Source organism: Mustela nigripes, chromosome 2, assembly GCF_022355385.1.
Source record: "Mustela nigripes isolate SB6536 chromosome 2, MUSNIG.SB6536, whole genome shotgun sequence".
Lineage (NCBI taxonomy): Eukaryota > Metazoa > Chordata > Mammalia > Carnivora > Mustelidae > Mustela > Mustela nigripes.
In genome coordinates this window covers 201,155,984-201,183,932 of record NC_081558.1, presented here as the reverse complement: position 1 = coordinate 201,183,932, position 27,949 = coordinate 201,155,984, and the positions used below count along the sequence as shown (strand labels likewise).

The 27,949-nt window shown below is 37.6% G+C and overlaps 1 protein-coding gene across 4 annotated transcripts in view; it reads right to left on the bottom strand.

Moving 5' to 3' along the window:
- Positions 1–10,965: 10,965 nt before the first annotated feature.
- Positions 10,966–27,949, bottom strand: part of GABPA (GA binding protein transcription factor subunit alpha) — a 33,842-nt gene continuing 16,858 nt past the window's right edge. For all 4 annotated transcript variants that reach the window (XM_059392187.1, XM_059392186.1, XM_059392185.1 and 1 more), the window contains exons 6-10: positions 21,698–21,892; positions 18,512–18,565; positions 17,460–17,600; positions 17,021–17,213; positions 10,966–12,052 (exon numbers count right to left, since the gene is read on the bottom strand). In XM_059392187.1, coding sequence (XP_059248170.1) covers positions 11,824–12,052; positions 17,021–17,213; positions 17,460–17,600; positions 18,512–18,565; positions 21,698–21,892 — 812 coding nt within the window. In that variant the 3' untranslated portion in view covers positions 10,966–11,823. The remainder of the gene's footprint in view (positions 12,053–17,020; positions 17,214–17,459; positions 17,601–18,511; positions 18,566–21,697; positions 21,893–27,949) is intronic.

Genomic DNA, 27,949 nt, shown 5'->3' with positions numbered 1-27,949 from the left:
CTGAAGCAATAAAATAAAAATTTTTTTTAAATGTCTTTTTGCTTCAACCATAAAAAAGAATGAAATCTTGCCAGTTGCAATGACAAGGAAGGAGCTAGAAAGTATGTTAAGCGAAGTAAGTCAGTCAGAGAAAGACAAATACCATATGATTTCACTCATATGTGAAATTTAAGAAAGAACAAACAAAGGAAAAGAGAGAGAGAGACAAAGCAAGGAACCACCTCTTAACTGCAGAGAAGAAACTGCTGGGTTGTGTGTGGGGAGGAAGGTGGGGGATGGGTGAAATTGGTGATGGGGCTTAAAGGCACACTTGTCATGACGAACAATGAGTAATGTACAGTAGTGTTGAATCACTCCGGCATACGCCTAAAATTAATACAACACTGTATGTTAACTCTACTGGAATTAAAATAAACATAACAAAAGGGTTTTAAAAATGTCTTTTCATAAAGAACACTGCATGGCTAGATGGTTTCACAGGCGAATTCTATCAAATATTTAAGGAAGAAATAACACCAATATTATCCAGAATTTAGGGAAGAAGAAAACATTTTCGATTTATTTTATGGGGTCACTATAAAACTGATACCAAAACCTGACAAGAAAGTAGTATTACAGGTGAATAGCCTTATAATTATAGGCAAAAAAAAAAAAAATCCTCAACAATATACTAGTAAATTAAATATAGCAATGTATCCAAATAATGAAATATCAGGACCAAGGGGGACTAATTCCGGGAAAGTCAGGTTGATTTAACATTTAAAAATTACTCAGTATAATTTACCATATTAGAAGAGGCTCTTCCAGAAATCCACATTGAATGTTATGGGCTTGGACCGTGGGGTTGGTAGTAGCGGAGGTGCAGGAGAGAGGTTGCATTTGTGATAGATATTAGTGATCGACTATTTACTGATAGACTGATGTAAGGATGAGAAAAATAGAGGAATCAAGGAAAATTTTAAGTCCTTTCTTTTGAGCAGTTGAGAGGTTGGGGGAGCTATGTCCTGGGAAGAGAAAACTGACAAGAGCAGAATTGAGTTGGACTATTAAAATTATCTTTTTTTTTTTTTTTTTACATATGTAGATTATTTATTTATTTATTTTTTAAGATTTTATTTATTTGTCAGAGAGAGAGAGGGCGAGAGAGCAAGCACAGGCGGACAGAATGGCAGGCAGAGGCAGAGGGAGAAACAGGCTCCCCGCCGAGCAAGGAGCCCGATGTGGGACTCGATCCCAGGACGCCGGGATCATGACCTGAGCCGAAGGCAGCTGCTTAACCCACTGAGCCACCCAGGCGTCCCTTACATATGTAGATTATTTAGATTGAAATGTTCTATTGTACGTTCTTATAAGCAGTTGAAGATATTAATTCTTGGGGCGCCTGGGTGGCTCAGTGGATTAAGCCGCTGCCTCCGGCTCAGGTCATGATCTCAGGGTCCTGGGATCGAGTCCCGCATCGGGCTCTCTGCTCAGCAGGGAGCCTGCTTCCCCCTCTGTCTCTGTCTGCCTCTCCGCCTACTTGTGATCTCTCTCTGTCAAATAAAATAAATAAAATCTTTAAAAAAAAAAAAAAGATATTAATTCTTGGATTCCGGGAGAGGTCACGGTGGATATTAAGATGTGCTATCACAGAGATGGCTTGTCCAGTTTTAATCACCCAGTGCAAGGTTGGGAGAAGGACGAGAGTCCGGAACCGAGTCCAGAAAGTAAGCGCCAGTCAGTCAGGCGGGAAGATCAGGTCGGCGTAATTCCCATGAAAAGTGTGTTCGATGAGGAAGAGAATGGTCAGTTTGGGGCAATGAAGAACGATTAAGATTTTTGACAGGCAGTTACGTGGAAGGAAAGGGCAGGAAAGATAAAAAGAAAAAGCGTGGGGGAGGGAAGAAATACAGCCCCTGCCCACGCTCCATCCCCCAAGAGTCACTTTTACAGCTTTTGGGGAAAGGAGAAAATACGGGAAGATTTACTGCAGGCATCCAGTATTGTATGTCTGGGGTAAAGATTCCCAAAGCACAACATTAACTCCTTCAGATTCTAGGATGCTGTTTAATGAGCTGAGACAGATAGTCACGAGCTTTCAGGAGGACACCCAGCTCCCGCCGGGATTTTCTCTGAGCAGGTCCCACAGGGTGATGCAAGTTCAGCTACTTCTCATCGGAGAGGGAATACTCAGATCATTCTGTTTCAAAGATATTGCCAAGGACTTGAAAGCCAAATAGCCCAAGAACATTCTGACATCTTCCCAGACCACGTGAACATGTAGAAAACAAGCTTACTTGGATTTATTTTTGCAAAGATACGTGGCATTATTTATTTCTCAAAAGAGATGAGATGAGCTATTTTTTACACAAGAAGTAAACAGGAGAGATTTTTTTTTCCCCAGCAGTATGAAAGTTTCTAAAATATGTATCACGGAATACTTAAGCCCTGAATCCGTGAGGCTGAAAGCTTCCACCTCTGAAAGCTTTCTGACTTCCTGTTTGCTAAATTCTTCTGCAGCTCTTGGAGTTCATTGCTTTGCCTCAGGTCTGAGAATCTGACAAGAGCTTGTCATTAGAATTCTGCTTGACAGCTGCTTCCCCCCACCCCCCAGCTTGTGGAACAAGAAAGTTCAAGATGAATGTTGAGTCCCCAAATGATATCTTAGCAGGAGGGCAATTTTGCCATTTCTGGAACTCTGCACCACAAGTCTTGCCTCAAAAAAAAAATACAGTACCACAGCTTGTCTAATCCCTTCAAATCTAAACTGGAAATATCAGTCAGGAGGTTTTCATAAGGAGATACGGGGTCAATGATTGCAACAACCTAAAATTTCTGTTTAGGAGAAAATACTTGAGTGAGGATTAGTTTCTTCAAAGTTACTTCTAAGGTTGATTTTAAAAAGCATATAAAAGTCAAATATATTAAAGAAAAAGAATGAATCATTAAAGTGGTGAAATACTGTTTTCCTATGATTGTTGTTGTCCAGATATGAATCCCTTTCCTGAGCATGGTCTACACCTTAGCATATTTCTAAAAAAAAAAAAAAAAAAAGAAAAAGAGAGAGAGAGAGAGGAGAAAAGAAAAGAAGGAAGGAAGGAAAAAAGAAAGAAGGAAAGAAAGAAAAATTTCCTCACAAATTTTGTGCCTTATGTCAGAAAGATAAAATATCTTAAATGGATTTTTTTTTCCTAGGATTTTATTTATTTATTTTAGAGAGAGAAGGAGCCGGGGGAGGAGGAGAGGGAGAGGGACAAGAAGACACCTCAGTGAGCTCGCGCGAGCCCAACACAGGGCTGGGTGACAACCCTGAGATCATGATCTGAGTCCAAATCAAGAATTGGAGGCTGGACTAACTGACTGAGCCACCCAAGGACCCCCCTCTTAAAAGGATTTTTTAAATCAACAAGTAGAAATAATTTCCCTCTTAAATAGATAAACATGTGCTCAGTAAGGTTATTTCTGATATTTTCAATTTCTTTTTTTATCTATTTCTTGATGCTGTATTGATGCTACCAAGAACGGATTTCAGCAGATCCAAGTTTCAAAGGAATAGAACCTAAACAACCACAGGAAAAAAAGCACTTATCTAGTATAATAATTTTATTTGATCTATAAGTAAAGTAAGTGATATAAGAGGCCATTCACCATGTATTTTGAGGACCAGGGTCTTAAGCAAAGCATTTCTTTTTTTTTTTTTTTTTAAGATTTTATTTTATTTATTTGACAGACAGAGATCACAAGTAGGCAGAGAGGCAGGCAGAGAGAAAGAGAGGGAGAAGCAGACTCTCCGCTGAGCAGAGAGTCCGACGCGAGGCTCGATCCCAGGACCCTGGGATCATGACCTGAGCCGAAGGCAGAGGCTTTAACCCACTGAGCCACCCAGGCGCCCCAGCAATGCATTTCTTATACATTGAGGTCTATTTCATACTCTTCGTCTCTCATTTTCACCTGTCCCTATGCCCCCATTTTCCCTTCAGTGGAAGATGAACCTCCCATACATTATTGGCTGTAACTCTCAGTCCCCTTGCTCCCCGCCAGAACCAACCCTTTCCCCAACACACAAATGCCCCGTTGTGTTCAATGTAGCCCTCATCAAATCACTTAACCTTTCCTGACAATTGCTTTCTCCATTTTTAAAGAAATAGAAATCAAAATAATGAAATATAATTTGTGACCTATTATATTGTAAGGATCTAAGTATCTGTTTGTGGTGTGGGACAATGTGTGTAGAAACAGACATTCTCATTCCTTGTTCATGGCGGTATAAATTAATTCAACCCTTTGGTGGGCAATTTTGCAGTAGGTATTCAGGGAGGGAACCAAAATCAAGTGTCGGTCACCCACCGAAATGTTTTTAAGTAAATACTAGATAACACATTATTTGATCTCTAAATAATTCAGTATACATTTTTTTAAAAGATTTTATTTATTTATTTGACAGAGAGAGATCACAAGTAGGCAGAAGGGCAGGCAGAGAGAGGGAAGAGGAAGCAGGCTCCTTGCCAAGCTGCGAGCCTGATGCGGGACTCGGTCCCAGGACCCTGAGATCATGACCTGAGCCAAAGCAGAGGCTTAACCCACTGAGCCACCCAGGCGCCCTTCAGTATACATTTAAAAAAAAAAAAAATCCATTCTTCCTTTCCTCCTCCCTTCCTTTCTTGCTTTTCTCCCTCCCTATAACCACAAAACTATTACCACACCTTAAAGAATTAAAAAGCAATTCCGTAATATTAAAAATATCCAGTGTTCAAATTTCCCTGATTGCTTCAATTTCTTCTACAGTTTATTTGTTGAAATTAGGATCCAAACGAAACCACACGTTTCATTTGGTTGATTAAAAAAGACTCTTAATATATGTCAGTTATATGCCAATAAAAGAAACTCTTAAATCTCTTTTAGTCTATACATTCTCCTTCCCTTTTGTCAAGAACAGTCCTATTGGGGGTTACATTTTCATGATCCTCTGAATCAGCGTGGTCTGCCTGTGAGTGTCAGCGCGTGAGCTCTTTGCTCTCTGTCCACGGGCGGATAAGGACAGACCCTGAAACAATGATAACACGTTGACACTGTAATCTCATGTCTCTGAAGCCCAGTAATTTTCAAATGGTGGGTATGTACTTTAATATTTTTCATTTTATTTTTCTGGTAACTGTTTTTTGTTGAGGTATAATTTACATACCCTCATGCCCCTCCCCATTTTAAATGTCTAGTGAAATGAGTTTTGGTAAATTTGTCCACCGAGGTAATCATCAACAAAGCATAATGCGGGATATACTCATCACCCCTCAAAATTTCATTGTTTCCAATACAGAAAATTTTCCCCATCCCTAACCCCCGGTGGTCGGCCATTGATCTGCCTTCTGTCCTTAACAGCTTAGACACACCTTTTCTGGAGTTGTTGGTGAAGCAGTTGCTCACTTATTTTCTGTTGCTGAATGTATTTCCATTGTATTGGATATTCCACACTTTATTTATTCAGTCACAAGTTGATGGACATTTGGATTGTTCAGTTTGGGGCCATTTTGAATAAACATTAGTGTGTGAGTCCTTCATGGGATGTTCTATGTCTTTTTTAAAAATTATCTATGCGAGAGAGAGAGAGAGGAGGGACAAAGGGAGAGGAAGAGAGAGTATCTCAGGCAGACTCTGAAGAGCATGAAGCCCCACTCGGGGCTCAGTCCCAGGACCCAGGGATCATGACTGAGCCAAAGGCAGCCACAGATCATTTAACAGATTGAGACACCTAGGCACCTTCTTACTGTAGCTTTAAATAGCAAATCTTTACATAGTGCAAATTCCTTAATTTCTTCTTGAAATTGTTTTGATTATTCTAGGTCAATTTGTATTTACAAATAAATTTTATTATCATCTTGTTTATAAAAAAGACTCCCAGAATTTTGAGTTGAACTGCACTATTTATAGATTAATTTAGGGACAATTAGCACGTACAAATTTAAGACTTCCAATTCACAATTACGGTATACCTCTCCACTCAGATTTTCATTTCTTAGCAATTTCTATGGTTCATTGGGCAAGTCTTTTTTTTTTTTTTTTAAGATGTTATTTATTTATTTGAAAGAGAGAGAATGAGAGAGAGAGCATGAGAAGGGGGAAGGTCAGAGGGAGAAGCAGACTCCCGACAGAGCAGAGAGCCTGATGCAGGACTCAATCCTGGGACTCCAGGATCATGACCTGAGCTGAAGGCAGTGGCTTAATGAACTGAGCCACCCAGGAGCCCCTCGGATGGACAAGTCTTGCACAAATTTTGATGTATTGGTCCCTAATTATTTCATGGTTTTTAATACTATTGTAAATGGTTACTTCTGAATTTCAATTTTGGATTGTTTTTTGGTAGCATGTAGAAATATGAGTTATGTGTATTGACCTTGTACCTTACTTCACTAAACTCATCAATTCTAGTTTTTCTTTCTTTTTTTTTTTTTTAAGGATTTTTATTTATTTATTTGACAGAGAGAGCACGTGCACAAGCAGGGGAAGAGGCAGGCAGAGGGAGAAGCAGACTCCCACTGAGCAGGGAGCCCGATGAGGGAGCTCAGTCCCAGGACCCTGGGATCTTTTTTTTTTTTTTTTGTGGGGGGGTACCCTGGGATCTTGACCTGAGCCAAAGGCAGCCAATTAACAGACTGAGCCACCCAGGGGCTCAATTCTAGTTTAAACAAACAAACAAACAAACAAACAAACAAAACTATTCTTTCAGATTGATGTCTTCCACAGTTTTCTTACAATATGTATGCTAATTTTCTTATTTCACAGGCTAGGATCTTCAATATAGTATTGAATTGAAATGGTGACAGCAGATATCTTTGTCTTTCCCCAAATCCTAGAAGGAAGATGAGACGATTATGTATGTTAGCTGCAGGTTTTTCAGACACTCTATCATGTTAAGGAAGTTCCTTTCTGATTCTAGTTTGCCCAATTTTAATCATGAATGGGTGTTAAATTTTACCGTATCCTTTTCCTACAGTTATTCAGAGGATCAGGTTTGTCTCCCTGTATTATATAATTTGGTGACTTACAATGAGTTTTTAAATTCTCCTAGTGCCTCATTTTTTTAAGAACATCTAAACTGTGGCAAAGTATATATAAAATTTACTGTCTTACCCTTGTTTAAGCGTGTACAGTTCAGTATATTGTTTTGTAATCAATAACCAGAAATTTTTCATCTTGCAAAACTGAAACTCTATGCCTATTAAACAACTCCCCACTTTCCGCCACTGCCCTATTCATTCAATTGTTTTAGTTTCAGTCTGTGACAAACTGGTAGTAAGAAGGTGGTCCTTCAATATGGGTTTTAAAATCAGCCTAAGTGTTTTAAATCAGTTTACTGGTAGTAAAAGCTTTTTAAACATGTGCTTAGCTTGCAAATTAAGCTTTAAAGTCATATACACAAAAAAATTAGTGTTTTGGGATTATGAATATACCTAGTTTTCTGATTATTTTCATTACTCCAAACTAGATAAAGTTGTGTATTTTTAAAAACATTTGTTTCATTCAAATCATAATTTTATAAGCATGTCAATCACAGTTGGATCATTCCTTGACCTCAAATAACACAAAGTACCCCCAAGCACCCCCCCCCCCCCCCCAACCCCCCCCCCCCCGCCCCAACCCCCTCCCCCCCCAACCCCTTTGATTCCAGAGACTCTGGTCCTGGCTGAAGCACCCTGTTGTTATGCAGGAAACATAAACAGGTAATTTTTTTTAGGTTGAAAAAGTTTTACTAAGTATTTCTATTTTAACAGCCATTGGCTTGTCTTTTTTTCCTTTTGTTAAAGATTTTATTTGACAGAGATCACAGGTAGGCAGAGAGAGAGGAGGAAGCAAGCTCCCTGCGGAGTATAGAGAAGCAGGGCTCAATTCCAGAACCTTGGGATCAGGGCCTGAGCCCAAGGCAGAGGCTTTAACCCACTGAGCCATCCAGGCACCCTGGCTTGCCTTTTGACAAGTACTCGGTGTTACCATTTCTTCTGATTCTATTCTGAGGGAGTTTAGCTCTGTGGATGGGACTTTATTTCTTTTTTTTAAGAGATTTGAGAGAGAGAGAGAGAGAGAGAGAGAGAGAAAATGAGCGTGCGCGAGTGCCTGCACGCGCAGGAGCAGGGGAGAGGGAGAGAGAACCTCAAGTGGACTTCCTGCTGCGTGCAGGGCCCCTGGAGGGAATCAATCCCAAAACTCTTAGGAGATCACAACTTGAGCCAAAATCTAAAGTCTGCTCAACTGAGCCACCCAGAAGCCCCTCATTTATTTTCTTAAAGACTAAATTCTAACATCTAATTTTAGTTCAGTGGAATCTGTTCTTCCAAATTGGTAAGTTTTTAAGTAAAGTATATGGGACAATACAGCAGATGTAGAAATATTTTCATCCAACCCAATATCCCAGGAATTTGAGTCTATTTTTTTATACAGGAAAAAAACTTCCAAAAACACAGAAATATACTGTATAATAGTTTTATTTTTCTCATTTTACTATTTTTACATTTTATGCACAAATATTTTTTATCTGAGTAAAAATAGAAAATAACTGTTTCATGTAAAATTACAAAAAAAATAAAAACCACAAAGCAATACAGAATTGTTATTATGACCGTATAAGTGTCTTTATTTAAAGAGTAAAAATGTATGCAAAAATCCTCCTTCCTTTTACAAAAGACTGAGAATATTTTTTTCTGGCAGCAAGTGAAATATCACTGAAATATCAATATTTTTACACCTTCTAGATGTGAAGACATTAAGTTAGTCACAGGTTGCTTTATAATTATGAGTTTTAAAACATTTTTGTGCTATTTCAAAGATATACTAGTTCTTTTTAAAAGGCAGTAGCATAAAATGATGAACATGGAAAACAGTAGACCTCACCAAAAATATTTGGAGGCACAACCCTTTAAAGAACTATCACACTTGAGTTTCGCCATTAAACGGGAGAGAAAAACTGAACCATTTCCCTAATTAACTGACATGGATTGATAAAAAAAAATTAATGTAATGTGATAAGTCGATCCAAGCGAAGATCAACCATACACTGCAATTCTGTTTAATATGTCTAATTTTCTGATATCAACACTGATGTCCAAGCTTCAAGCTAGATACATATGAAAGCTGGCTCAGTAAGAACCTCATGCGGAAAACAAATTTTAAAACAAAAATGGACATTCCTTATTTTTGTACTTAGAGGCTAAAAGATGACCAACCATTTTATCTTTCTTCCCTTAAATACACTGTAAATTCTCCTATGGAAAATTTATTCATAAAAAAAGCAAAGAATGAATAGCATGAATCACATTTCCTTTTACAACACAAGTTCTTTTTCAATAAAAGAAAAGATTGCCTGGCTTTCTAATGATTGTAACCTCAATAAGGACAATGGAAATAGTTTAATATTTAAGTTGAAAAAAACTAACTCAAGTTTCTTGAACCAATTGGGGAAATCAGTCTCATGACTTCACCTGTGTTCTGGTGCATAAAAATGATAGTGATAGATGAAGAAGAAAAAGAAAAATGAAATAGCACCTGGTCCTGTATGAGAATGATCTTTGTTGAAGTTCTAATGGGAAATAAAATAAAAATTGCTGAAGAAAGAAAAATGGAGAGAATATGTTCTTGGAAAAAGGAATCTAAGGAATGCTTAAAGGAGAAGCAGCAAATAGTTTGACTCTGGAAATCTAAAAGAAATGTGGGTGTTCCTTGCCTTAAAATATATACATATAGTTGCAACATAGTCTGTCATCTTTGCTAAAACTTTAAAATAATGTCTCCCCAAAAGCATTTTAAATACTAAAGTCAAAAGTTGTAAGCTACTGATAACATACCAGAGACGTTTATTATATTTTTTAAAACTATAAGCGACTTGTCAACTCCCCAGACTGAGAGATGGTGCAAAACCTCCTTTTTTGGTGATATATTTGTTCTGAACTTAAGACTTTCTATGTATTATTTCATATGCTTATTCTACTCAGATATCCTTGTAATCAGTGCCCAAATTAAACTAATAGTTTGTCAGTCTATTCCGTATGTGTTTATAAAAAAGTAAAAATAGAAGTTACAAGTTTTACTCCTTTTAGGCATCCCCTGCAGGTCTTAAACGACTTAAGCATAAAAATGAACTAACATTACACATTGCAGTCCTTTAAGCGCAGCACTTCAAGCTGCGATTTGAGGTTACCAGAGAAGAAAATCAGAGATCCTTTCTCTCCTGCTTGTTCCTAGGATCTCTGCCTTATGGTTCATTCCAGACCACTATGTGGGACCAGTACAGTGACTACCAGCAATGCCTCCTTGACTTAAAACCAAGCCCTTTCCTCCTGGTTAGTCAGAAGCATCAACTGAGCTCTTACAAAGCTGTTTGGGGGATAGATTTAGTGGAAATGGTGAGGGAGAAGGTGCATCAAGTAATGTATGTCAATCAATCTTCTGCTTTAAGAGGATTAAAAGCTCCTGCCAGTATCTCATGATTCATGTAGAATACCTTAAAACAAAACAAAACAAACAAACAAAAGCAAGCAAGCAAAAAAGAAACATTTCTAGCCATTTCTGCTTAGTGTTAGCTGGTGATAAGTAAGGAGTTTCACATATGAGAATCATATAATTAAAACATTCTTAAAATGAGTTATTATGTTTTAATATCTCTTTCCTTTTGAATATCATTATATATAGATATATATATATTAAAACGGTCAAGTGAACATGTATACAGATATTTATACTCACACATATATAATATTCAAAAGGAAGAAATTCAGTAAATGGAAAATTTTGTTTGGAGAGAAGACTGTCTAAACTGGAGGTCAGAATTTCTTCTTAGAACTATGGACTAGTAATTTGCTTCTGTCTTGAAAGGGAAAGTACTGCTGACTGATTAACGTCTTCATTTCATCAGAAACACAATGACTACATAAGCTGCTTTTGCATAACACACTAGCAGTATACGGCAATTTTGAAAAAGAAAGAAAGCAAGCCATGCCAAACCAAACTAAATCAAACTTTTATTTTCTGGCTGAGGTATACTTTTTCAGTTTTTTAAATCTCTGACAGAAAAACAGAGATCATTTCAGAATTTTTGTTAATAGTTGGTTTATTAGAGAATTAAATGCCTCTCTTAAAATAATTTAAATTCTTGGCCTGACATTATGAATAATCTATACAGAAAATCCTTAAAATTAGCTTGAGTTAAGCTAGATTTCAACCTGGATCTCCTTCTTCAGCAATGCTCTTCTGCCAGTCGACTTCTTATTGTCCTTTGCTTGCAAATATATAAATTATTTTAATAACTTGATACTCTCAGTTTAGTAATTTATTAATATTATCATTTTATTTGATATGAGTATTTTAGCTCTGCTTGATTAGATGAAACAGGCACACATGCTTTAGCTGTGAAAAATTCCATTTTCTGGTTCTATGTAAAGCAACATCTAAAGCAGCAGAGAGGGGAAACAGTTATATTTTCAAAAATAGTTAAGCCAGACTGTTTCCTGGAGATACTTCATTTATTTTTCATCCTCAGATGCTACTGACTATTTTTGGTAGGGCTAGACATTAATACTGACCAGTTTAGCTTTCCTGACTGTTAACAAACTATCCCACAATGAACCTGACTTGGTGCTGAAGACATTGTGGTGACCTTTAAATTTAACATACACGTATTCTAAAATATATGCTCAAAGTAAAAAGATCCAAATTCACAAGAGTATGAAATATTTATAAAAAAATCATGCATCAGATTGTACAGTCTAGAAATAAAAGAAGATTCAAATTCAGTAATAAAGTTGAGAGCAATACTTGCTCTAATGTTTAAGAAAGACCTCGGGCTCCCAGAAGGTCCTGGGCTCAATTATCCTTTTCCGTCTGCAGTGAAGCAGTGGCCAGGGCTACTGCTGTGACCGGCTGGGCAATCCCGTGAAGCTGCATCTTTGCAAGTTTCTTCTGTTCACATTCTGTGACCAAACGGTTCAACTCTGCTGCACTGTATCCAATAAGAGTCTTCAAGTCACAGACAAACTTGTACACAAATCTCTTGCCTTGAACTTTACAAATCATGTCCCCATCATAATAATACCTTTAAAAAGAAATACACATTAGGACTATAGGAAAAAAAAAAAAAAACAGAATTTGGTCTTGTTACAATAGTTCAGATCCCTCCTTGAGCAGGAGCCTAGTCCTAGTCCTGTATCTACCCCAATAGCAACTAACATTGAAGTTACAGAGAAATATTTAATGTTACTATCCAAGGAAACTTCAAAAATTGCTTACTAAAATTTCAATGTTCAGTATTCTAAAACTCTATGTACTAAATTTTTAAACTGTATTTCAACAATTATGATAAAATACTGATTTAAAAATGAACACTATTAAAACAAAACAGAAAACCTTAGGAGTAGTAAGAGAACCTAAGAACAAGGGCTGGAGTCAGAATGTCCAGATTCAAAATTCAGTGTCTTGACTTTGTGTGATTTTGTCACCACACAAAAGTCGAATTTTCTCTAAGTTTTTACTCCTCGTCTATACAATGAGGTTAAAAACCGTACTTACCCTCATAGAACTGTTGGGAGTTAAAAGGATTATCTTTGCAGAGTGCTCACTTAAGCACACAATGACTGGCACACAGCCCTCTATAAAACGTAAGCTATGTTAATAATTAAGAACCCACATAAAAGGAGAAATTTGTAATACACATATTCTATGGACTGTGTGAATGTCCACTTTTCTGTACTGTACAAAATCTCTTAAGTTGCAGCCATGCCTTTGCCGTCACCATTTTAATATGTAAAGGCTCTCCTTTCAGTGAAATCCTCCAAATCCAATAAGGAGCATCAGAAGTGTAAGTAAAGGGTTAGAAGACAGATAAGATGCAGAAAACCAAGAAGAGGGGACGCCTGGGTGGCTCAGTTGGTTAAGCGGCTGCCTTCGGCTCAGGTCATGATCCCAGTATCCTGGGATGGAGTCCCACATCGGGCTCCTTGCTTGGCAGGGAGCCTGCTTCTCCCTCTGCCTCTGCCTGCCACTCTGTCTGCCTGTGCTCGCTCTCGCTTCTCTCTCTATGACAAATAAATAAATAAAATCTTAAGAAAAGAAAAGAAAACGAAGAAGAGTACATCATAAAGAAACAAGGGTTCTATACCTACAAAGACAAATCTGGAGGAAGTCCCTCTAGAAGCCTAGTTTACTGCCGCTATGTATGGAAATAGAGCTGGACTTAGATTTACTTTGGAAAAAGTTTACTTATTATCAATTCCAATCAAGGGAAAAAGGTAAGTTAAGACTTATATAGGCAGGGAGACTATTAAGCCTAATATTTTGTTTTACTTTATTATTTTTCCCCACCTCCGTGAAGCTTCGATTTTAAAACTGTACTGCCCATCTGTACCAGTCTGACAATAAACAGTTATGAAAGGAACGACTATTTGCCAAAGTACCAAGATGGTGTAAACTACCATATTTAGCAGGACTTTATTATAAAGCCACTCAACTTAATCAAGAGTCCATTAATGGAAAGGCTGACCTATGTGCAGGAAATTAAGTCACTTTTCAGAAGAAAGCCCAACAGGCAGTTATGTTCACTTTCTCAGTGAGATACAATACACTGGGCAGAGTTCTTGTGTTTCCTTTTGTGCCAATTACGTTCAGACATAATTTAGATCTTAGCCCACAAACCATCAATTGCCTGTCATCTAATTTAAAATGAGACTGGTATTTTAATTTCTTAAGATTTCTTCACAATATGTAAGGCTACAGCAAAAAGACACTTGAGAAAAAAGTAAGATGAATGAAGAAAGTGGTTTTGTATTTCAAGGAGGAAAATGGAGTTGGTATAATCCTATGTCTCTTGGTAAATGATGATAAAAGAGTACAAACACTAAGTTCTAATTTTACTTAGTATGTCCTTCCATCTACTAGATGCTGTCATACAACCACTATCTATAATAGCATTCACCACATTTGTACCCTCCACAGAATGAAGAAAGTAGAAAGGTACATGATACCTGTATTTTCATGGACTTGATTTTGCCCTCTTTTTTTTAAACTTGTATTTTTTTTAGCCTTTATATGTGAAATAGATTTCCCTAGGATCCTTCCAAGGTCCCTCCCAATCACTACCCCTGCCTTGCTCTAAAAGGTTAAAAACAATCTTGTTCCATGATAGTAATTCACTGCTTGTCACCCAAAACATGTATCCCTAAACTTCTCCTGCTTCTTGAACTTTATACTACAAATGCACTCATACATTATGTATTCTTTTGGGTCTGACTGCTTTGCTGAACATTACGTTTGTGAGGTTCATCTGTATCAGTGCTTGTAGTCCCAGTTCATTTCCATGGACACACAGTCCACTCTTGTTTACCACCATTCATTTACTCGCTCTCCTGCTAACAGGTATTTGGTTTCTGGTTCTGGGATATTATAAATAATGCTGCTGTGAGCACGTGTGCAGATGTATGCATTTAATTCTGTTTGGCAGATATTTAGGAGACAAACAGGCTACATTCCTATCAGAAGTGTAGAGGCGTTCCCGCTGCTCCACATCCTCAACACCTGGTACCGGCAAGCATTCACATGGAGGCCAGCCTGAGATCCGCGCTGTGTAGAGGCGTTCCCGCTGTTCCACATCCTCAACACCTGGTACCGGCAAGCATTCACATGGAGGCCAGCCTGAGATCCGCGCTATGCCATTTTATCATCGTTTCCAACCGCGTTTCCCTGATTCGAGAGGCTGTGCGCTGCGGCATATGGTCATTGGCCATGCGGATAATCACCAGTCCAGTGTCTATTCAGGTCTCTTGCCCATTTTTCCCATTTCTCCTACTGATCTGTAAAAGAGTTCTTAAGTGACTTCAGACATGACTATTACGTCGGGTTTGTGGCTTGCCTTTCACTCTCCCGACGATGGCTTCTGTTGACCAAAATTTAATTGTAATCTAATTTAAATGTAGTCCCAATTTCTTTTCTCCATCAGGGTCAGTGCTGTTAATTCTGGTTGATGTCTTTTCTCACCTACCGACATCATGAAGGTATTTCTAGATGCTTTCCTATTTTACTTTCCATATTTAGAGCTACAAGCTACATGGAACAAATTTCTGGTATGGTATGAGGAAGAGGTTGAGTTTCACTTGTTTCCCACATGGTTAGTCAACCATCCCAGCTCTAGCAACTGAAAAGCAGGTCTTTCCTCATGTCTTTTTTCCACACCATCTTTAAGTCAAATACTCTTATATTCTTGGCTCTCCCTGGGCTCTCCGCTGTAATCTGTCGTTTATTTGTCTCTCCTAAGCAAAGAACACATTGTCTTATTGTTCCAGCTACAGCAAGTTTCGATGTCCTGGAGAGCAAGTCTTCCCACTCTGTTAATCTTCTTCAGGTATCCTAACTACTGTGGCACTATATATTCCCACATAAATTTTACAATCACCATGTTAAGGTCTATGAAGAAACTTTCTGCACTGAAACTTTTATCAGAGGAGACCTGACATCTTAAAGATTAATTCTAATAATTTATCTGTAATTTTGAAGGGACTTGTATATATACAATTATATCAACTGCCAAAAAGGACAGCCTTAATTCTCATATGGAGAGGATCTTTAGATAGTTGGCAAAGTATGTGAGACTAAGTAAGTGATAAACACATCGAAAATAAAGCATTTCAGGGGCGCCTGCGTGGCTCAGTCGGTTTAAGTCTGCCTTCAGCTCAGGTCATAACCTGAGGGTCTTGGGACTGAGCCCCACATCAGGCTCCGCTTCTCCCTCTCCCTCTGCTCCTACCCTGCCTCCTATTTGTGCACTCTCTCTCACCTGCCCCCTCTCTCAAATAAATAAATAAAATAAAAAAGGAAGAAAAGATAGCATTTTAGTTACTTTGAGTGCTAAGGAAAAGTTATTTTGGAAAAGAAAAATGATCATGCTAAAATATGTAGCAGTACTTACATGATCATGACCCTAACACTGAATGCTGATATAACAACAATTTCCATATAATTATGTAATTACATTAGGATGAAGAGAGAAAGAGTGTGTAAATATGTGTAGTGGAGAGGTGAATCATAATCTCTCACTGTGAAATTCACAATGTCCAAACGAAACATGAAGTAGCAGTAAACACATATTATTTAGAAATAGAGATAAATCGCAGAGCTGTTTTACACTATATTCACTCTTTCAAAAAAAGACATTAGTTCCATATTTCCATATATCCTGCTTTTTCACTTAAATGCACATACTAAATTTCCATTCCCGTGAAAAGCATAATTTCTGAGAGTAACTGTCTCAACAATATTCATGCTACTTATAGGAAGTTACAAATAATTTTATTTTATTCCAATTCAATCCATGTAAAGGTTGGATATTCAGATTTAGGGTGAAGGTAAAAAGAGAACAGAGAAATGGGTCGACATTATGCACCTCGTTATAAAAACAGAAAATATCTGCATTTTTGCTAAAATTTATACTCAATTCACCTATCCAAATGATAGCACCTTAATCTTTTATGATGGCAGAAAGCTCCGAGATTAAAATATGTTTTAAACAGAGTAATATATGCTTTTCAACCAGATAAAAACAAATCATCTTGGAATCATCTAAAAAAAAATACATGCCTCAAAATTATTACTAAATATCTTTGTAAAAAGTCATTTTTGGGGTGCCCGAGTGGCACAGTTGATTAAGTGTCTGACTCTTAGTTTCATCTCAGGTTGTGATCTCAGGATCAGGGGATGGAGCCCCCCACTGGGCTCAGCACTGAGCACAGCATCTGGTCAAGTTTCTTTCTCCCTTTACCTCTGCCCCCTTCTCCCCCCACACCCCCACCCTCACATGCTCAAGCACACAAACTCTCTCTAAAATAAATCTTTTTTAAAAAGTCACTTTCAACAACAGTGTGAAACTATGAGCTTTTTAATTAAATAAACATAACAAGTCTTTTAATGTTACATAACAATGTTAAACCTAGAATAAGAACTAATTTTTTAGAAAGGCTTAATTATAAAAATAAATAATAAATTATAAAAATAAAAATAAATAATGGTAAATACTTACCTTAATGCACGACTGAGTTTCTCATAGTTCATTGTAGGCTTATTTTTACGTTGTCCCCATTTTTGTGCAACTAGTTCAGGCTGATTTAGCTTAAACTCGCCTTCATCACCAACCCAAGAAATGCAGTCTCGAGCATCCTTGTCAGTAAGAAGTTCTAGCAAAAACTGCCACAGCTGGATCTGACCATTGTTTCCTAAATTGAGAAGGACAAAGCATTGGCCACAGTGCTATGGATTAGTAGCAGGCAAAAGGCACCACACTGCTTCTTCTCTGGGTCGTCCCCTAGCCATGCTAAAAACAATTTTTTTTTAAAACAAATGCTGTTTAAATACTGCTAGAGAAATAATCTATATTCAAATTTTCATACAGTGAAAAAAAAAAACCAAAATACACATGATTTGACAAATTTTATAAATACCATAAGATAATGCAAAAATACCTGTTCTGTTCCCAGGTGAACTTCTATCTTCTCCTGAAATCCTTGGAGCTCTTTGTACTTTAGCTGCCTTTGCACTACTATTTATAACTTTAATAGTAGTTGGTGTAGCAGACTGTACTGATGCTGGAATAATCTGCACAGCTGCAAAGAAAAATGGAAAAAATTTTTTTTCCTTCTAATACAAGCAGTAAAAAATCTACTAAGATATAAAATGCTATTCGTTTTACTGATGTGCTTCTAATCAGCTCAAAAAAAAAGGCCTCATTTTAAAAAAGCCTTAATCCACAGAAGTTTTGAACAAAATGACCAAAGAAATCCTGAGGATAAGGTATGATGTTTGCATTATGGGTTGTCAATCTTATCTTGGGGAATAAGAGGTTTTATTTTCAGTTAACTTAGTGGTATAAACAGATTAAACAAGAAATTATAAAAACATTTGTTTTAAGAATATTTCTTCATTAAAAGTAGTTTATCAAATGTTGGGGAAAAAATATGGACAAATGAGAACTCACACACACTGGAGAACACCAACATCTACCCACACTTGGTGAAAAGCTATAGTAATCCCTAGTCCGGCTGGAAGGAACCCCTGTGATAAACCAGAGAATCTCCCACACATTCTTACACACACTCATTCCATCATACTCAGACTTTTAAAAAGAATAGACAGCAGTGAAAATGAATGAAATCACACTGCAAGTATCATCAAAAGTCTCATAACTGTTACATAAAAAGCAAGTTATAAAAGGATATATACAGTTTATTATCATTTTACCCAGTTTAAACACAGGTAAAACAATGCTATAAAGTGTGGTTGCCTAGTTGGTAAAAATATAAAATATGCACAGAATAATAAACATCAATTCAAGATAGTCATTTAAAATGAGATCTAAAACAGGCAAAGTTGATACATAAAGTTTTAATTCTTCCAGTGTACACAGATGTTAGCTACTATACTTTATTTCTTGGTGTATCTAAAACATTTCATAAAAAGTTAAAAATTAATTTTATTACCTTGCAGTGCTAAATTAAAAGAAAGCATGAATACTCACGCTGATCAATTGTAACTATCTCATTCATCTGTTGTTCTTGGCTTGCCAACACATCTGAAGAACACACATAAAAATTTTTGTTTACATTTACCCCAGAAATACAAACTCAAGTCAGTAAAACTCAATTCAACTGACCAAGCAGATAAACTAAAAAGCAAAACATTCAACAAAACTTAATGGCACAATAACCTAAAGAAATACTTGATATTCACTTTGCAAGAAAAAGATATATATATATATATTTTTTTTTTTTTTAAAGATTTTATTTATTCACTTGACAGAGAGAGATCACAAGTAGATGGAGAGGCAGGCAGAGAGAGAGAGAGAGAGGGAAGCAGGATCCCTGCCGAGCAGAGAGCCTGATGCAGAACTCGATCCCAGGACCCTGAGATCATGACTTGAGCTGAAGGCAGCGGCTCAACCCACTGAGCCACCCAGGCTCCCCCAAAGATATTTTTAAGAGAAATAACACATGGAGAGCTCTAATTCTTTTAACATTAAGAAAAGAAATGTTAGAAAAATGCAGTTACTTTTCACAATTCATAGTATAAAATAGCAGTTCAGATTCCGAGCTGGATAGCCTCATAACATAAATATCTATATCTAAATCTATTTAATCTGTATAAAACCATTTAAACCATGGAAACGTTTAAAATCAAATCAAAGATGAGAATGTACACCACACTGAAATTACTTAGCATTTGTTAGGTATACATTCTCAGTCAAGATGAGATCTTCAGAGTTTACTAATCTGTTCTAACAGATTGAATAAAACTGCTTTAACTTTTTTTTCTAAGATTTTATTTAGGGAGAGAGAATCTCAAGCAGGCTCTGTGTGGAGCAGGGATCCCCACAATCTCATGACCCTGAATCATCACCCGAGCTGAAATCAAGAGTCGGATGCTGAACTGACTGAGCCACCAGGCGTTCCAAAAGGGCTTTAACTTTATAATGCTGCTTAAAGATAGTTAAATTTTCAATTAAACTATAGTGGTCCTACAAGTCACAAGTGAACGAAGTAATATAACGATGGCTACAAAGACAGCTCTCAACATGAGTTACACTGTAAAAGGTCCTAATATAACCACTAAGAGAGCCACTCTGAACTCGTCTGTTGCTATCCCCTACCCAAATTCTATTCTTTATTTCTTTAACGAAAGTTCCTATTTCCCCCGTCTCTACTAGTTCAGCCGATTTATTTAATGCCCATCACAGATTAGATGCCTTTCTCTTCAAGCTGTACTGCGCACCGGGCGAGTACCAGCCCGGGCACCGAGCACAGTTCTACTTCGGGTGCCATGCCAAGATCCGGTTCTAGGCACACGGAGCTGGAAAGGACTGAGAAATCAAAAAGAGATCTAAAGCTTCCCTGTCAGATAAGGGGTTTCTTTGGGGGTTTATATAATTACATGGGACCAGCCTCAGATCTTGGTTCTGATCTTAGCACTCACTTATTGGCTGTGGGACTTTGGTAAATTGTTCAACCAACTGAAGCATTAATTTCCTCATGTTTAAATGAGCTATCCCACCTACAACCTCATGAGGCCATCATAAGGATTAAAGGAAAATGTTTTTGTTTTTAAATAGATTCTCATTTATTTATTTGACAGAGAGATCGAGTGCACACACAAGCAGGGGGAGCTGCAAGCAGAGGGAGAGGGAGAAGCAGGCTCCCAACAGAGCAGGGAGCTCGACATGGGGCTCGATCCCAGAACCCTGGGATCATGAGCCAAGCCAAAGGCAGACGCTCAACTGACTGAGCCACATTTTCCACCAAGGAAAATGTTTTCTAAAAGCATAATACTTGAAACATAGCTTAACTTTTCAGTAAACTGGAGATGTTACTAATTCATCCAGATTCTTAGTTCTGAGCATTCTCCCCGCTTCAAAGAAATGAACAGATACACAAGATTCCTGTGAAGTCTCTGAATGAGCTTTAAAGACTGAGAAACACTAGGACAACCAGAGACAACCACAACAAAGTGCTGCCATGAAGGAGACAGCAAAACCCACCAATTTTAAACTGTAGTCTAAACACCGTCTTTGTCCTAATCCTGACAATTCCTACAAGGATGCATTTCAGTAAACATGACTCACATGTTAAAAACCCAAAACAATTCAAGAGTTTTCCTTATTTACCTGAAAAACTGCGTAGAGATGGAAAAAGCCCCCCCCAAAACCCCTGTGAAACCAAAGACAAAACTTAAACCAGAACATTTAACTTACTTATCTAATAAGAAAAACTGGAAATAAACCCTGTAAATGTAAAGAATGCAGTATCAATAGATACTTCCCCCTCTACTATTTAAGAAATTCCATGAAAGAGAGAAACTCTGACCAATGAAGGAAAGCCTCTCTCTAGAGTTCATTTTTTATTTAGCAGCAGAAAAAGCATCCCAGATAAAAACCCTAAGCCTGTGGAAAACCCCTCCAACCAGAGCTGTTCCTTTACTGGGCAGGTAATAGAACAAACCCTACCAGTTACCTTTTTATCCATGACCATTACAAAAACAAAGTCAGAGTTTGTCTTATTCACACATTCTGAAAAGTATGTGGGTCTGGCTAGCATTTCTGGCCAGCTGTATACTGATGTGAGGGAACAGGGTACTGCTAATGTTTTCACAGATAGTCACTGAAATATAAGAAGGATTAAAATTCAAACAAAATAATTTACATTTATTTGAGCTTTTTGTTGGTCAGCCAAGTAGTTTCCAATTTCTGTATATAGTCACTTAATCATAATAATAATGTCTGTGGAGCCAACATGGAAACACTTATAAAAAGCAGACTTCAAAATGAAAGAACTGACTGATGAAACAGAAGTCAACGGATGGAATTTATGAAGAGAGCTAAGTGTAGGACACAGAATCTTAGCTTGGATTCCGGCATTCTTTAGTCTGGTTTTGGATCTTGGCTCTGCCATTCCCTAGCCCTGTACCCTCAAGGGACTGGCTCTTTAAGCCATGGTATCCTATCTTAAAAATAAGGAAAGTATTGATTTGTGCATCAGTTAGAGGGATTAAATTAGATAATACACATAAAGCTCCCAGCACAGCTTATACAATTAGTAGGTGTTAATTATTATTGCTATTATCAAAGACCACAATAAACAATGAAGACAAAGTTATACAGAATAAAGTTAAACTCAAGTTACAGTGCAAACAGGTAATAATTCAAATTTTATACATTTTCGAAGAAGTTCCAGATGACTCCATAGAATTTCTCCCCGAGGCACTCGCTGAAAAAAATCTTCTTGGTTGAGACTGCATAATTCTCTTCCAGAAATGTTGAGTGTGGTCAGGTCTATATCAGTCATGCTGAACTCCTTCATTACCCAAACCACCCAGTGCAGGACTTGGTCTGTAGACCACTGTATAGGATCTAAAGAGAAAAATATTACCATTAGCCTAGTCCTATCTTAGATATCATATAAATTCACAGTTACTTTGTCAATACACACACACATACACACACACACACACACACACACACATATAGAGAGAGAAATCCAGAAAGGATCTTCCCCCAAGTTAAGAGAAGTAAATAAACGCAAATAAATAAAAAGGGTTTTAACACTACATTTTCTCCTCAACTCCTTTTCAATTTCTCAATCTAAACTTTTAATGAATTCACCTGATTTATATCAATTAGTCTGAAATTTTATCAAGAAAAAAATAACATAAAATTGCTCTTCAATGGGTCAACTGAAAGAATAAAAAGTGGGATTTCTCTAAAGAGAATGGCATAAATCATCCAAGTTTTAAACATTACTTTGCAGCATTGTATAATTTGGTGCACTGGGGTGGGGGGGGGGGAAGAAAACTATTAAGGGGTTTCTGAAGAGCTAGACTCACTTTCCAAAATGTGCAAAACATCTTTCCTCCCTTTCGCTTCTTGTAAAAAGCTGGTGTTCCTGTATTTACCCTTTAGTGGCATTTATACTACAACATGCAAATTCCATGTTTTCTCAGCTGTCTTTCCCTGTAATACATTAAGGTCTGAAATATAAGGACTGTGTCTTATAAACCACTGCTTATCTTCGGAGTTTACCACAATGCCTTATGCATGGCCTTATTTGTTAAATCTATGAAAAGTAAATCTAAATAGTCATTTTCCTCATCTTTTTTTTACTATCTAATTGAGTTCACAAATGAAAAAGATGGCCAACATGTATAAATATTTCACTGCTGTATCCCTAGCACCCAATAAAGTATTCTACCCATATAAGTTCAATAAAAACTGGCTGAATTAATTTTGGTTTAGGTATTTTTGCATGGAGAAGATGATCTATCTAAGCAGTATTATTGGTTATATGCCCCTAAGATGCAGGCTATTCAATTGGAGTAAGTGGGGAAAAACACATTTAGGTACTTATCAAGAGCCAATTTATAATAAAAGATGAATCAAACATTATACAGGATTGACAGCCAAAGAACTGATTTTTTATTTGATCTTTTCATAAAGAGGAAAGGGAGAAGGATTTTGAGAACATGGCAGCAAAGTTTTTTAATGTCTTTGAATGCACACATTAAAAAAAACACCACTAAAAGCCAAGGATAGCAAAACCAAAATTCCATGTATATTTACAATAAAACCAAGTGAACAAAGTTATCTCCACGGAAGCCCAAAATACACAGAAGACAAAGCAGTAACATTCAGAGACCTTCATGGTATCAGTATCTGTTTAGGAGAAAGCAAAGGTGGAAACAAAGGAAAATCGGACCCATTTTCATTCTAAGCACAGGAGAACTTCAACACAGCCAAGAAGTTTTCACTGAGCACAACAGGCCAAGCTCAAATAGTTTTGCCCGATCGAGTGCAAAGGTCCATGGTAAGATTTAAGGGGCTGGAATAGTGTAGCACCTTTGGGTTTTTCAAACTGAGCCATGGATCACATCCAGGAGAGTGAACACAATGAGAAACTAGAGGGAATGGAATCTAAACCATGCAGCGGCCCAGAAACACCGAAGAAGAGGAAGTCCATGGGAGAGTGGATTAAGGGAACTGACAGCAATTGAGAAAGCCAGTGGCAACATTTTTGTTTTTGTTTTTAAAGTTTTGTTTATTTAGGTAACATCTACACCCAACATGGGGCTTAAACCACAACCTGGATATCAGAGTCATGTGCTCTTCTGACTGAGCTAGCCAAGTGCCTCTACTGGATCTATTTTTTATACTACTTGAAAATAACAGAAAGAATTATAGAAAGCTAGAAAAGCTATCCCGAGCTACACTTTCCATTATAAGTTCAAGTAACCTCATTTTACATAAACATGAGCCAAAAAACGTAACATGATCAAAAACATTGGGGCAAATGTAATGTCTGATTTGTTTTCTTAAATAATATCAGGACTTCTGGTGTAACATAACTAATTGTCTGTGCATATTCTCCCTGTTTATTCTCTAAGACCCTAGTAAAATGACAGTAAAGGAATTTTTAAAAGAAGTAAACTCATAGGAACGTAAGTGAAGATGCAAACAGATGGGAAACTTTCAACTAGTTTTCGAAGACAGTCAGCAGAGTGAAAATCAAGTGAAGTAGAAGCTGTGACCTAAAATATCTATCCAGGAGGGTACAGTAACAAGTGTTTCCTGACTACAAAATCCCTCTATTGGCTCAGGCTGTGGTCATTCCAGGTAGCAGGAGAAGTGGAAGCGGAAAATCAGGGGACTGATTTAAAGTGTATGGTGTTGTCAGAACCTCCAGGGCCTCTCCTTCATTCTCAGGAGCCAACCGAAAACCATCCCAAGCTCATGTCCATATCCTGACCCCCGCCACTACCCCATCCCCCGAACTTCTGGGACAGACATGAAATGTACATTGATCCCAGTAATAAAAGTCTACAAACTGAAGAGTGAGACCCTCTGCACTTCCCTTTCCATTTCCAGAATGCAGCATTCACATATACATCAACCTGAAATCCTCACCTGAACTTTCTACTCCTGTCAGGTATTTGGCCAATTCTCCAGAGACGTTAAAGATACCCAGGAAAAATATCTATATACATACTGACACCTGGAAATCTTTATGAAATGACCAATATCCCATTTTACCAGAGTATGGTCAAGAACTCCCTTCCAGAGCTTCAAACTAATTAGCTTTAAAGTTATTCACTTTTAACTATGAACAGATGAGCAGGAACAGATATTTGAGACTCAAAACAAAGCATTAAATAAAAATAAACAGAAAACTAGAATCCAGACGCAGAAATAATGCAATAACAAAATGAAAAAAAAAAAAAAAAAGAAAAAAATGTGATCAGAATGCTAAAAGGAAAAACAAAAATGAAAAGCCCTTGTAAAGTGAAAATAACTATCAGGATAGGTTGTTATATAAAGACAAGAAATTTGGCAGAAAGTTGTTCATATAGATACAAAAATGACAAACGAAAGAAAAAAAGATACAGAAGATCAGCCCAGGAGATTCAGCAAGAGTCTCAGAAAAAAAGAACAACACTGAAGGTCATTATCAAAATAATAATGCAGGAAAATTTCCCAGAACTGAAGGCTACAATTGTCTAGATCAGCAGCTGTCCAAGAGAAATATAATGCAGGCCACCAGGTAATTTTAAAGTTTTCTCACAGCTATATTAAAAAAAAAAAAAAAAGTGAAATTTATTGTAATAATTTTAATATTGTAATAATGTTTCCAAATGTTATTTCAACATGTAATCAACACAAAAATTTTAAAAGATTTTACATTCTTCTCTGTTTGTACCAAGTATATGACACTCACAGTACAGGCTCAGGTCAGACCAGGCACATGTGAAGTGCTCACGTGGGACTAGTGGCTACTACACTAGGGAGTGCCGGGCTATGCAATGCTTCCCCATAATCCATAAATCTACAGCACATGAAATAGATGCCACTAAACCAAGTTAAAGACCAGAGATAAAAAGGAGATCAAAACAGCTTCCAGAGAGAAAAATAAAAAGGATATAAAAAGGAACCAGAATCAGAATGCCCCCTGAACATCTCACACTATAATGAAACAGAACAGGGCCATATAAATTTTGAGGAAAAATAGTATTTCAACTTAATATTCTATACCCAAGCTTTCAATCAGAGAGAGCAGAATAAAGAATAAATACATTTTCAGATATGTAAAGTCTCCCCCACCAATAAAACAAACAAACAGAAAAACACCCTGCCAAACCAAAAACAAAAGCAACTTTTTTTTTTTTTTTAAAGATTTTATGTATTCATTTGACAGAGATCATGAGTAGGCAGAGAGGCAGGAAGAGAGGGAGGGGAAGCAGGCTCCCCGCTGAGCAGAGAGCCCGGATGCGAGGCTCGATCCCAGGATCAGAGATCATGACCTGAGCCAAGGCAGAAGTTTAACCTACTGAACCACCCAGGCACCCCCGAAAGCAACTTTTATTTCCTAGGTGTCCTTTCTAAGGAAACCTATACCGAGGAATGAGAGAATAATGAGTAAATGGTAGAATTAAACGAAGAAAAAGGCAAATATAAGATCCTGAAAAATGGATCCAACAATGCAGGCCAAGTCAAGGATGTCCAAGGATGACAGCACTATGGCACATCTACAAAAGAACCAATCCAGAGATACTTCAGAATTTGGGAAAAATTATAGGCACAAAACAGAGTGATGGAAATGGGAGAAAGTCAGTCCTGGTATATACAGAAATCTACAAACTAAAAATTAAGTCAACTTAGGGACGCCTGGGTGGCTCAGTGGGTTAAGCCTCTGTCTTCGGCTCAGATCATGATCCCAGCGTCCTGGGATTGAGCCCCACATTGGCACTGAGCCCCACATCGGGCTCTCTGCTCAGCAGGGGGCCTGCTTTTTCCTCTCTGCCTGTCTCTCAGCGTACTTGTGATCTCTCTCTCTGACAAATTAATAAATTAAAAAAAAAATCTTAAAAAAAAAAAAAAGAGCTTTATTCTAAAGTAAATGATACCCCTAGGTAGGTACTCCTGAGTCAGAGTTTATAATCTTGCTCTCTATACAATTCATTATTATATACTACTCTCCATAAAAGATCCTACTACTGAAGGGTTCTTGTTGGAAGTCTAGTAAACTATGTAAAATATTATTTCGAGTGTTTTTATGCTCTCTTCCTTCCTTTTCAGCATTTCCTCTCTCAGAGGTGACTGCAAACTCACTAACAGCAAGGTCAACAATGATGTCTATGCTAGCTTTTACAAGTCAAAGATAAGTAACAATATCGTCAATCACGTATCTGAAGAATGGCTCTATGTGGTCCTTCGAACGGGCCTACCTTCTCAGGTGCCGATTAAAAGTCCATCTCCTCATCTATCCTTCTGCTTGTGCCGATTTCATCTACGAATACTAAGGTTACTAACAACTCATGAACCTTCAATAATATTTATTTATCCCTCCAACACTCTTCCCATTTGCCCACCAAAGGTTAATACTGTTTTCTCCACTTCTATGTCTATTTTTTCCTGTAATTCAGCTTTGTCTAACTCTAGTTACTTTTTTTCTAAATCTACCAATGAACCTCTGATCACCAAATTTAATAGATACTACTCAGTTGGCTTTTTTTAAAAAAAGATTTCATTTATTTGACAGAGAGAGAGAACGAACAACCAGAGGGAGCAGCAGGCAGAGGGAGAGGGAGAAGCAGGCTCCCTACTGAGTAAGGAGCCCAATGTGGGGCTCGATCACAAGACCCTGGGATCATGACCTGAGCCCAAGGCAGATGCTTAACCAACTGAGCCACCTAGGTGCCCCTCACTTGGCATTTTTTTCACTTTGTCAGCACTGTGGCCACTCTTGACCATCTAAAATTCTTTTTCAATTCCAGAGACACTATACACAGCTCTTATTTTCCTTCTATCTCCTCAGCTATTCCATGTCTTCATTCCTTTTCCGTAACCTGAAATGCCAACAAGGCCCAGCCTTTAACACTGTGTTCCTTTCCATTTTCTCTCTCTCCATCAGAGACTGTATATGCTCGTATAGCTTCTAGACAAACTCAACACAGCTAAGTCCCAGGAAACATTTTTATCTCCAGTCCAAGTCTTGTGTACCTGAAAATACTTTCTGGCTACCTTCAGCTGTAATATGTACAACACTTTCCCTAGACAAATCTTTCCAATACCAGACTTCCCCATGTCCTCCACTTAAGCTCTGGGAGCTTGGCCTATCTTTCTCATGTGCCATTCAAAGTCCAGCATTTAACATGATGGCTGGCATATGTAGCTCACTAAATACATAATAAATATGTAACCAGGTCTCATCAGTATGATCGCTGCCCTAGTCACCCAAGCTTGAGAAGCTGTATCAGTACTTGAATCTCTCCTCTCTACCCTCACACAATCCACCAGTCAGCTGCTCAGCCCCATCACTAGTTTCATTCATCTCTTCCCACATAAATTATCGAGTCTAGGCTAACCTAGTGACAGGTCAACTACAACATGTTCCTGTTTTCCCTTCATTCAGTTTCTACT